The following is a 12,750-nucleotide window of genomic DNA, read 5'->3' as shown; positions in this document are numbered from 1 at the left end:
GATCAAGATCAACAATGAGCTATGGCTAAACATCCTCCCGTGATTTTAGTTGCTACTACTTACAGGATCCTCATTAATGTAAGTTCTTCAGTGACTCCAGGAAGGAAACAGAGGAAGAGGGTTTGTCCCCTAGAGCTTTCAGAAGGTGATTTTGTTACATATCTCAGAGAGGAAGAATCCAGCTTAGAGGTTTTGATGCAGGCAAGCAGCATGGTAGTCGTTGACCTCTGAACTGTTCACCTCCTTGACATATGTATGGGAACTCGGCACTTAGATAAATTCCACATGGCACACAACAAGAAGAAAAACAGGATTATCTTGCTGCTCCAAATATAACTAATTCTAAATCAGTCTAACCACAGAGTCATAGCCCTGGCCAAGTCGTTTCTGGCCAGTCATCAGGTCTTGCCCCGTGGCTTTGCAGATTCACTCCCAGAATTTTGAGACAGCAGGCCTTGTCCATTCAGTGATCGGCTGAAAAGGAAGCCAATTTTGTCATTAAAGTTAAGTTTGGAGCAGCTGTGAGCAGTTAAATAGTGGGCTTTGAGGTGCTGTTTTCAGAATCATTTTATTTATTTATTCATGAGAGACACAGAGCGAGAGGCAGAGACATAGACAGAGGGAGAAGCAGGCTCCCTCTGGGAAGCCTGACGCGGCACTTGATCCCAGGACCCCAGGATCATGACCTGAGCCAAAGGCAAACATTCAACCACTTAGCTACCCAGGTGCCCCTCAGAATCATTTTAATTTAGATATCTGTTCCATTAACTTGGTGCAAAAAATCCCGGTCGGCTGTTGAGTCAAATAAAACTTTCTAAATTCAAGTTTTCAGTGAAACATTTATTCAGCAACTGATATTGAAATAAGTACTGTGCAGAAGGCACTGTGCTGGGTACTCCAGGGCAGAAGTTCTCAGAGTGTGAGAGTCCCTGAGACCCTTTCAGGGAGTCCACAAGATCAAGATTGTCTTCACACAAGTACTAAAAGGTTATCTCCTTGGGACGCCTGGGTGGCTCAGCAGTTGAGTTGAGCCTTTGGCTCAGGGCGTGATCCCGGGGTCCCGGGATCGAGTCCCACATCAGGCTCCCTGCATGGAGCCTGCTTCTCCCTCTGCCTATGTCTCTGCCTCTCGCTCTGTGTCTCTCATGAATAAATAAATAAAATCTTAAAAAAAAAAAAAGGGTTATTTCCTTTTTTCACCATGAGATTTGTATCCATGGTTCAAAAGCTATGGTGGGAACACTGCTGTCACCTGAACACAATCAAGGCGGTCATTCTAAACAACACTGACAGTCACTGTGCTTGCCACCACCGTGCACTTACAGTAAAGGGGAGAAAGCCAGCTTTACATTAGAGTGGTCTTGAGGAAGCTGCACATTTTATTAATTTTATTAAATCTCAACCTTTGATGACATAGCTTTTGAATATTTGTGAACACATGTCAAGTACACATAATACACTTCTGATGCATACTGAGCTATGGATGATTGTCTTAATAAAGCACCCAAATGGCTGAGTTGCCAGCTGAACCAGCTGCTTTTTGCATGAAACACCATATTTACTTGAAAGAACAACTGATAAATTAATAGATGGTTATTCATAGTGAAGTTGGCAAATACTGGGCAAACATTTCTTGAAAAAGAATGAAGTGTGCTTATTAGTTTAAGAAAAACAATGACAGTGGTTGTTACCAATGAAATTTGAGCTTTCAAAGGAAAATTAAAATTTTGGAAAACTTGGATATGCAGTAGTGAGCTTGATAGCTTTCCCAGTCTTTGATGACTTTCCATATGAGATCCATGGTGATATTAGCTAAAGTGGATTTTTATATTGTATAATAAAATGTGTGAACATTTAGAAAATTTGCGCAACTCAATGAACCAATATTTTCCAAATGACTAATACTTGATGTAACGAAAATAATGGGTGGGGAGGTGATCCATTCAAAGTACTAGATAGAAAGGTGGATTTGGGGATGCCTGGGTGGCTTAGTGGTTGGGCACCTCCCTTTGACTCAGGTTGTGATCCGGGGATCCAGGATTGAGTCCTGCATCAGGCTTCCTGCAAGGAGCCCGCTTCTCCCTCTGCCTGTGTCTCTGCCTCTCTCTGTCTGTATCTCTCATGAATAAATAAATAAATCTTTTTTTAAAAGGTGGATTTTAATGTAGCAGGATAGGGAAGATTCATTGATACAGTTTCCGATTCCACATTGCAACTAACCTTTAAGTAACTACCATGTTTACCATCCTAGTTCAATTGGAGTCCTATCTGACTGGATTAATACAGCATTCCCCCAAGCAGGTCTTATGCTTCTGGTGTTTGATGCATATGATCTATTCTTCACACTGGAGCCAGAATGATCATTCTAAAACACACTCCTCACTTAAAATTCTTTGAATAGATACTCAAAAATATGCACATACTTAAATCCACCTTCTACCTGTATGATTCTGTGAGTCTTGACAGACCCATAGACCTTTGTAGCTAACATCACAATCAGGATACAGAACAACTTATCATAACCTTCAAAAAAATTTCCTCATACTGTCCCTTTGTAGTCAAATCCTCCCCAAACCTGAACCCTTGGCACCCACCAGTATGCTCATCTCTGTAGTTTTGCCCTTTCCAAGAAGTCATTGGAATGGAATGATATAATAACCTTTTTGATTCTAGCTTCTTTCACTCCTCACAATGCATACAAGATTCATTCATATTGCTGAGTGTGACATTCCTTTTTATTGCTGAGAGTATTTCATTGTACTGTAAAACTGGTCATGCTCACTTTCTCTGTTTCACATAGTGGTTGTGAGTATTAAAAAAAATACTCCATTTGGTAAAAGCTAGTGGAAAAATAGAAAGCACCGTATTAATGTCAACACATGAGGGCACTTAGCACAGTCTTTCCACCTTGACCTCATTTTTGCATTCCACACTTGGACATATCCACAGGGATGCCTCAGTGGCATCTCAAAAAAGCAACATGTTCAAACCTCCTCCTGCCTCCCTACTCTCCCTCTCTCAGTAAATGACAACATGTCCATACAGTTGTTCAAATTAAAGAGAATATTGTCCTGACATCAATCAGAAACTTGCTCTTATACCTTATATCCAAATAATCACCAATCCCTATTGATTCACGCTCTGAATTATATCATGAACTAGATATTTTTTAAGAGTGTAAAGGAGTCCTGAAACAAAAAGTTTGAGAGTCTAGGAAAAGCAAAGATGTGAATTCATTAGCATACATGGATTTACCTTCATTGGCATCCATAGATTTACTGATCATAGTTTAAGCCCTGAAAGTCCAGTGATAGAGCTGTATTTCAGCTGACGCACAGATACGACACTCGCACTCTGAGCCAGGTCCATGGGAGCATGGGACCATTCCAGGTTGCATCCCAGCTTGACTCTGCTGCACTTACTGCATCTCTGCTAAATCTCATATCTATGTGAGTCCAAAAGGGTCAGTTAACTTTTACTTCACCCACCTTCTATAAGTGAAGTTACATCATCATGGCATTTCTTACAAGTGTCTCAGAGTTGTCATGAATACCAAGGGCTTATCTGTAAGAACTGACCTCTGCTGAGAAAATTCACAATCTAATTGATTATGAGCACAAGTGCCATAAGCTTAAGAACAAGTGAGGTTCATAAATGGGGCAGCGGGAAGCTAGTGTTTGTGGCTTGTATTGGGGATTCAGGTTACCACTGACAATGTGGAATTTTCTATTACTGTGCCTTTAAACAAAACAAAACAAAACAAAACAAAACACGCCTGGGTGGCTTAGTGGTTGAGTGTTTGCCTTCAGCTCAGGTCGTGATCCCAGAGTCCTGGGATCAAGTCCTGCATCAGGCTTCCCATAGGGAGCCTGCTTCCCGCTCTGCCTCTCTCTCTGCCTCTCTCTGTGTGTCTCTCATGAATAAATAAATAAAATCTTTTTTAAAAGTACGTTTTTAATATAAAAGTAATACTAATGATGATATAATTGTTTATAACTATTTACCTGCTAAATCAGGTTAAGGATGTATTGTTTTTTAAAGAAGGAATGGAAAAAAATAAAAATAAAAAATAAAGAAGGAATGGGTGCTATAGAATTATCCATATTGGTTGGGCCATCTCCTGAGCACCCACTGTATACTTGGTACTATGCTGGGCTTTGGAAATGCAAAGATAATGAAGGAATTGTTTGCTCCAGGGAATTTGTGGTGTAATATAGAAATTTGAGCAACGTAATATAAGTATAAGAAGTAATATAAGATGTGACTGTCAGGATGGAGTAGGAAAAAGTGCCAAGAATGACTTCTTAGAATATAAACATACTGGGGTGCCTGGGTGGCTCAGTCAGTTAAGCATTTGCCTTTGGCTCTGGTCATGATCCTGGGGTTCTGGGATCGAGCCCCATGTCCTCTGCTCAGTGGGGAGTCTGCTTCTTCCTCTCCCTCTGCCCCTCTCCCATTTGTTCACTGTCTGAAATAAATGAATAAAATCTTTAAAAAAAAAAAAAGAATATAAGCAATACTTGCACTGGGATTGGCTGAGAATAGACATTCCCTCAAAGGCAGGTGGCAGGGTTCCATGCAGGTAGTAGGAGCCATGTAAATGAAACCGAGTTTGGTGTGACTGCTTTGGAGGGAAGATAAAGAGGAAGCCATAGACCAAATCACTGAGGGCCTCTGTTTGGTCTTGTTATTAGTGAAATCTGTAATGAAATAATATTGGTTATAATAACAGAGAAATTTGGGCCTCAAAACTGGACACATATGTTTCAAAAAATATATTAGGGAAACCAATAAGTTTAAAATTCAGAATCTTGCCTTTTAAAAAGTATTTTAGGCATGCAAATATATCACGTATGAAGAAGTTTCAGGGGTGCCTGGGTGGCACAGTCAGTTAAGCGGTGACTCGGTTTTGGCTCAGGTCATGAGATCCAAACACTCTGTGGTTAGCACAAAGTCTGCTTAGGTTTCTCTCACTCCCTCTCCCTCTGCCCCTCCCTCCCGACCTTGCCCATGCATGCCCCCTCGTGCTCTCTCCCTAAAATAAATAAACCTTTTAAAAAGAAGAAGAAGAAGCTTCAATGAAAGATACAAACTAAACATCCCATGTACATGTGGGAAAAAATAGGGACCTTGTGACTACAAGCTAACTGAGGTGAATGTATATTTATTTTAGAAGCTGCAGGCCCAGCCTCTAACTTAAATTATGAGAATCTTTTTAATGTGAAAAGTCTATGCTGTTGAAAATACACGTTTTCCTAGTTTTCTATAAATGGTAGCAAGGTGTTCTATCTGAAAACATCCAGCTAGACCACCTTGAAAAATCCATATTGAATACCTGCTTTGAGTGTTTGACTTGAAGGAAAGCACTATCATTAGTGGGGTCTACCTCTTTGATAGCTTTATGTCTTAAGGGTCTAACAGTCTTACTACCCTCCCCCTGGCAGGTAAAAGAAGATCCTGACCGTAAGGGTTGTGGGACCTTGGTTTTTATTACCAAGGACTCAGGTGACATTTCTTTATAAATTTTTAATAGCAAACCATTTGAGGTACCTTTAAACTTTCTAGAATAAGCAGAATAAATATGCAATTGCTACTAATAGAATAATTTAGACAACTATGGTTTTTCTAGGACACTTTCCAATTCTGTGATCTTATGAAGGACTACCCAGAATTTCCAAAGAATAGATTGTGTGTGTGTGTGTGTGTGTGTGTGTGTGTGTGTGCGCGCGCGCGTTTGACTATAATTTGTTTTGGTGTGGAAATATGGATTTTTTTTCTGTTCTTATGCCTTCCTACAAAACTGTAATATCCAAAGGGTAAGCAACATGTCTGTAATTTTCTTTATAGTCCCACCATTCTCCCACTATAATTCTATTATGCTTTGTTTGTATAGAATATCTGACAGCCCAGTACAGATAGAGCTACAGTTATTTAAACAAATCTATTTTATGTTTGGGTTTGTACCAAAACAACTTTGAGGACTGTGATCTATGTAACAAAACGTTTCTTTAGAAAGTTATTTGCCTCCATCTTTCTTTAAGTAGCAAACTCCGCTAGTGCACTATATTGTTTTTTTCCTATTAGAACCTTTTATTCTGATTATGTTGGTGCTTCAAGAAAACAGCTTAGCCCATACTTCATTGTGCCCTGAACTTATGACACCAAGTTGTATTTGGCCAATTAGGAACAAGGTCAAGCTGCATTCTTCTTAGGTCTATTCAGTTAATAAATGGCACTTAACTGATGGTTTTCATATAATCTCTAACAAAAACTCATAAGTTGCATTGATTTTTCCCCAAGAGGTGAGACACCAATGTAATTCAGGTGAGCCGCTCTGAAAAGATTCATCAGCTTCCTGTCCCACTCTAGCCAGATTTTCTGGAAAACCATGGGAAAAGACTGAAATTCTCCACCAATCTGGGACTGCAAGTGAGTTGTCACAACATTCACTGGGAAAAACAAGATTCCCAACACGGCACCCAACAGACTTCCACAGATAAAATCTGTGACCAAATGAGTGCTGTGAGTTGTTGTGGTAGGCAGATATTCCTTAATGGGACCTAGAAGGCCAAAGGAAAGGACATTCCTGAATCCATTATGGAAAAGAACAGGTACCAAGCTTCTATAATACTAATTCCATGGCATTTGAGTGCCTTGAAAGCCTGGTAAGTGCTTGTAAATTTGTCATGATGCTTGTGATCTTGAAGCAATATCTGAACTCTTTCCAATGGAATGAAAATTGCTTCTGTTGTACCTGCAAGCACGGTTGCCACACTGTGGGTTGCAAACTCAGAGGTACTAATGCTTTCAGAGAAGGCAAGATAAATCCTCATATGGACCAGACGTAAGTGCCAGCATAGTTGTCTTCTGCATCAGTGGGGGAAGGATTCCGTGGTACAGTTTTCAAAAACCATCCCTCCCCAACTGAAGCCCTGCATCCCAGGTTTTGATTCCATACAGCTTTCCGAGTGGGAAAAGTGATTGCTACGTTGCTGAAAGCTGCACAGTGACCACACAAATAATGCTTCATTTCACCAGCATTTGTAGTATGAGGTGATAGATCTTGTTGGGAAGATGTTAGAAGGGGTAGCCTCTTGTCATGAGCTTCTGAATCCACCATGTTGCTTAAGAGCTTTTTTCTTCATGAAGGATATTTTTAACTTGTAACACTATCTGGGCCTGATGTTTGGGGGGGGTATTTTTTTGATAAATTTCTCCGTTTCTCCCATTGTTACTGGTCTGTTAGGTTCTTTCTTCTAGGAAGAAGAAAACTTTGATACGGGATTTCCTGAAATATCTAGGCTCCATGAGAGTCTTGCCACAAAAAGAAAAATAAAATAGCCAATGACAGCCATCTCCCTGCTAAATCATGCCATTGCAATGGGCACCCAGCTCTGTGCCTGGTTGCCACCAGCCAGCACATCGGAGAGCCTGTGAGCAACGGCCAGTGGCCACACGGGCACTGACCTTGTCCAAACCCCCCCTCAGTGCACTGGAAAATAAGATCCACTTTTCAGAAGTTCATTTTGAATACAAATACAGAAGCACCTTAATAGAGTTTATCTCATTGAGTTGTTGTCTTACTAACCAATAAGTTTTCTATTTTGTCTTGAAAGATGGACCCTGTATTGTCAACATCAGTTCCAGTTTACTCGTTGAGACTGGATAAAGAATATGAAGTGCGTGTGAGATCTAGACAACGAAACTCTGAAAAATATGGCGAGTTCAGTGAGGTGCTCTATGTAACACTTCCTCAAATGAGTCCATTTGCATGTGAAGAAGGTAAAAGATTTAAAATTGCAGCCAACATGGATTTTGTCAATAGAGTAATACATTGCCTACATTGTCAGAGTGTTGGTCAGACCATGATCCATTAGCATCAAAAGTCAGGGTGAGAGACCTCAAGTTCACTCTTTTTAACAGATCTTATTCATTACAAAAGCAGAAGGAGAACTTCGTGTGTGATGATTTAATTCAGGAAATGTCTGGAGGTAGATGTAAGCTAGAGAGGGGAGGACGCACTAAGATATTAATGGGATATCTCTGGATATCAGACTTTCAGATGATTCTTTTGTTTATGTTTCTATATTTCTAAAGATATCTATAATGAGTTTGTTTTGCATTTATAATCAGAAAAAAATGCTTTTTAAATGCATAGTGAAGAAATACTGGATCCATATGGATAGATGGATATATGACATCTAAGAGAAAGCCTAATATTGTGTCAGCATACGTAGTCGATGGCAGCTACTTATTGGTTTCAGAAAGGTTAGGCACGGCTTTTACCTGGAGATAAGCCTGAAAAGTAGTATGCTAGTTATGTGCCAGAATGACATGGAACATTTGAAGATCCTACATATGAAAAATACAAAGATAATTCAAGTTCAAAGAAATGAGATCTATGAATTGAGAATAAAAGAATTAGAACTTTTGATACAGAAATAAAGAAATCTGCTTAACAATGAACAGTAAGTATATAAAGTTGTCACTCCCATGTGGGAATTAGCTGTATTGCATCTATAGTGAAGAACAGAAGGTTTACAGGGCTATGTATGAGGAGCTGAGGCTTGCTGATGAAACAGTCACAAGCTATAGAGAAATTAAATTTCTCTTTCTGCATGGATGCTACAGGTAGAACCCATGATACTAAAGAGCACTTAAATGAAAATGCCTGTAGCATCATTTTTTCCTAAGTTCTAGTTAACAGGCTTGTTCTTTTAAACAATATTTGACATAATGAAATTCTGGTTTAAAAAGCACATTTGCCACACACTCTTTAAGCTTTTTATGATGTCATTTAATTCAGTTAGGCATAGATCTTTTAATTGGTTTTTCCTTCCATGTTTAAAAAAAAAAATAAGTTCTAGCTTTGTTGTATTCCTGAATATGTTACTGATAGAAAGTTACAGATACCACAAGATACAAAATGCCATTCTCTGCTCCACTAATTCTCTATAGTATCCATAATATTTGCCTTGGGGATTTTGATAAAAATAAAATAAAAATAACAAAGGAATATTTCAGCATAAAAAAATCCTACTTTTAATGAAACAACAATAAAGTGAATTTCACTGGTCTTTTCATGTAAAGCAGATAACCCTGATGAAGAGGTGGAGAAAAGAGAACCCCCCTCCTGCACTGTTGGTGGGAAGATAAATTGGAGCAGGCACCTAGGAAAACAGTATAGAGTCTTGAGAATGGAGTATTAAAAATAGAAATACCATTCAATCCAGTAACTCTACTACTGGGTGTTTCCCCAATGAAAACACTAATTTTAAAAAGTATATATACCCCCCCGGCCTCATTGCAATAGCCAAGACAGAGAAGCAGCCTAAATGTCCATCACTAGGCAAATGGATAAAGAAGTTGTGACACATATATACAACGGAATATAGTAAGAATGAAATCTCACTATTCCCAACAACATAGATGAAGCTAGAGGGTATTATGCTAAGTGAAGTAAGTCGGACAAAGAAAGACAAACACCCTGTGATTTCACTGATATGTGTAATCTAAAAAAACAAATCAAATGAACAACAACAAAGCAAAAACAGAAACAGACTCATAAATACAGAAAACAAACTGGTGGTTGCCAGAGGGGAGGGGAGGACATGTGGGGGAGGATGGATGGAATAGATGAAGGGAATTAAGTGATCCAGATTTCCAGTCATAAAATAAATAAGTCACAGGGATGAAAAGTACAACATAGGGAATGTAGCCAGTACTACTGTGATAGCGTTGTAGGGTGACAGGGAGTGACTACAGCTATCACCGTGAGCCCTGAATAATGTGTCAGATTGTTGAATCGCTATGTTGTACACTTGTAATTAATAGAACATTGTATGTCAACTATGTTTCAATTAAAAAGTGGGTAATACTGGGAACCTACTGCAGGCACCTGGTAGGCACTTGGTCTTAAGCAATGAAATTTTATGAACAAATCCCCCCAATTCTGCCATCAAATAGAAGTTGGGGCCCCCAGTAGTGAACTTCTGTCAAGGATATTGTGTAAACTGTAAAATTGATGCCTGCATGTTTAAGAAGTTTTTCATGAGTCAAAAATAGAAACTCTGCTGCCCTCTTTTTGATGGATCCTCAGTCTGGAGGATAAAAAAATATATATTACCATATGAAATTTAAAAAAAAAAGGTGAGAGAGGGAGAGGGAGGGAGGAGGAAGGGGGGAGGAGGAGAGGGAGGAGGAGAGAGGAGAGGAGAGGAGAGGAGAGGAGAGGAGAGGAGAGGAGAAAGAGAGGAGGAAGGAAGGAAGGAAGGAAGGAAGGAAGGAAGGAAGGAAGGAAGGAAGGAAGGAAGGAAAGGAGGGAGGGAGGGAGGGAGGAACTAAGTGGACATTATTTGGGTAAAGTCGTATGTTAACAAACAGCATTTTTTTTCTAGAGCTGAAGCCATTAATGATATACCCTGAACACATCAGATGCTTAAAACAGTTGTTGTGGATTTTTTGATATAAATATGGATTGTGCTTCAACTGTTTGCTTTTTCTTCACTTCGATGTTTTTTCATATATGAAAGGATTTGAAGAAGTGGACAGAGATGTTCTTGGAATAGAAAATACTCCCACGTCATTACATTCTGTTTTAGTGGTTATCAAGAGAAATCACTGACTTCACTAGATGAATACAAATTAAATATTTTTATGTAAAAAAGTGAAATGTAAACTTCAAGTATTCCCAATTCTATGAGTGAGATAATACTCTTTTGTGTTTCAGACTTCCAGTTTCCATGGTTCTTAATTATTATCTTTGGAATATTTGGGCTAACGATGATATTATTTTTATTCATATTTTCTAAACAACAAAGGTAGGTGTGAAATAACCTATGTAGATGTTTTTGCTAGTGTTTAGATTTCCAGATGTGTTTCCATTTGTTACTTGATATCTTTTTTGCAAATCAGGAGTGAAAATTTTAATTAATGCAGTAAAATGTTATCTCTAGTTATACATTTACAGCTTTTTTGTGCCCATCATAGAGAATTCATGGGTGTCTGGTCTATCTGGGAAGATGTATAGCATATTAAGAGGCTAGGGGCTGCATACCTTGTGATAGGCACCCCTTAACAAAACTGTTATCTCAGAGCTGCCCCTTGATCTCTCCAAAGTCCTAAGCAAACTGGCCCATTCATTCTAGGACAACAAGGTTATCCTACATTTGTAAACACAGCTAAAATTCTAAGTTTAAAGAAATTCTGTTCTATATTCTCTTGTTGCCAAAAGACTCAGATTCTAAAAAAAAAAAAAAAAAAAAAAGACTCAGATCCTAGTAATTATTTCTGCAACTGCTGCTTAATCTCATTTGAGTCCCTTAACCTCTCTGGGCTGTATGTTCTCATGGGTAACAAAAGCATGCTAGATTATATGACCCTTAAATTTCTCTTGAGCTATATGAGCTGTCACTCTATTTTTCTTCCTGAAAGAAATTCCACACACAAAAAAATAAAAAATAAAAAAAGAAATTCCACACAGACTACAGGAAATTATAATACAAAATATAGGAAAAGATATTGGTACTGATTGTAAATTTTCTTACATTTACAGTATTTTTAAGTCTTTAAGATTAAGAGGTTGATCTTGCCCCTTCTCCTAGAACTAGGGTAACTAACCCTCCCAGTTTGCCTGGAACTTTCCTGGTATGAGTACTGAAAGTCCTGTGCCTTGAAAAAGCCCTCAGTTCCAGACAAACCAAGATGGTCAGTCACCCTACCTAGAACGGAAGGCACTTTCTGCAGCTGAGCCAGGAGGCATCTACAAATCAAAACAGGATCTATGTAAATACATTACAAAAGCTTTTTAATTAGAGTTGCATCTTCAGTTCTATAATATAAACCAAACGGACAAAATTCATTATGCAAAATTTCATTTTGCATCTAACCTTTGAGCAACATTTTTTTTACAAGCACAAGTATTATACAGTTTTCAATTGTTTGGGGAAAAAGTAGTAAATAAATTTATAGAATTTTAATTTATATATTTAAGTTATGCCAACAACAAAGGAGCCAAATTATTCTGTTGATTTGAATTTATTGATTTATACAGTTGATGGGCAATTTATACATAACTACAGTAGACAGACCCAGTATGTATATAAAGTAATTCACTCTTAACAATAGCTGTCAAAAAAAAACAATAGCTGTCAATTTTTTTTGTTTTTTTAATAGCTGTCAATTTTTAGTCATTGTGAAGACCATGTAAATTTGTTACATTGTTTAATTATATTAATTAACAATATTTCAAAGAAAAATAATTCTCTCAACAAATAGAATTCTAAAGAAAATATAGTAACCATTGTATAAGAGTGTTTTCTGAGAATAATGAAGTTCTTAACTTTGACATTTAGTCAGAATTACCAAATTATAAAATTGTTCTGAAATCTTTATCTCTCAAATTTCCTGTACTAAATTAAGTCCTTTGTAGAAAAGAATTAGTTTTGTTCTTTCATTTACCCATAAAAACGTTGTCATGATCAAAATGTCCATGTTCCAATGAAAGTAAAAAATGGAAGAAAACAGTTGTCAGCAGGTGTGGAACAAACATGAAGTTCTAATAATTAAAATGATTAAAATGATACTCCAAAGAAGGAGGGACTTATGTCAGCTTTCCCCAAAATGTTAGGGCTCTAAAGGGCATCAGGTCCTACATGTTGTTTGAAGTGTTGAGTCCATGCCACTTTTCATTTTCCAGATAATTGAGAATCAACTGTAGCAAGATTTATAATGTAATTTGGATTTGAATAA

General features: G+C 38.0%; 1 protein-coding gene and 1 pseudogene across 1 annotated transcript in view; one reads left to right on the top strand and one right to left on the bottom strand.

Annotated features, from left to right (window-relative positions):
* Nucleotides 1-12,750, top strand: part of GHR (growth hormone receptor) — a 139,700-nt gene that overhangs the window by 123,132 nt on the left and 3,818 nt on the right. The window contains 2 exon segments of the mRNA NM_001003123.1: nt 7,617-7,782; nt 10,730-10,820. Coding sequence (NP_001003123.1) covers nt 7,617-7,782; nt 10,730-10,820 — 257 coding nt within the window.
* Nucleotides 6,251-7,220, bottom strand: LOC119871551 (annotated as a pseudogene).

This window comes from Canis lupus, chromosome 4 (assembly GCF_011100685.1).
Source record: "Canis lupus familiaris isolate Mischka breed German Shepherd chromosome 4, alternate assembly UU_Cfam_GSD_1.0, whole genome shotgun sequence".
Taxonomy (NCBI): Eukaryota; Metazoa; Chordata; class Mammalia; order Carnivora; family Canidae; genus Canis; species Canis lupus.
Note: the sequence above shows the minus strand (reverse complement) of the source record. Positions and strands in the feature narration are given on the sequence as shown.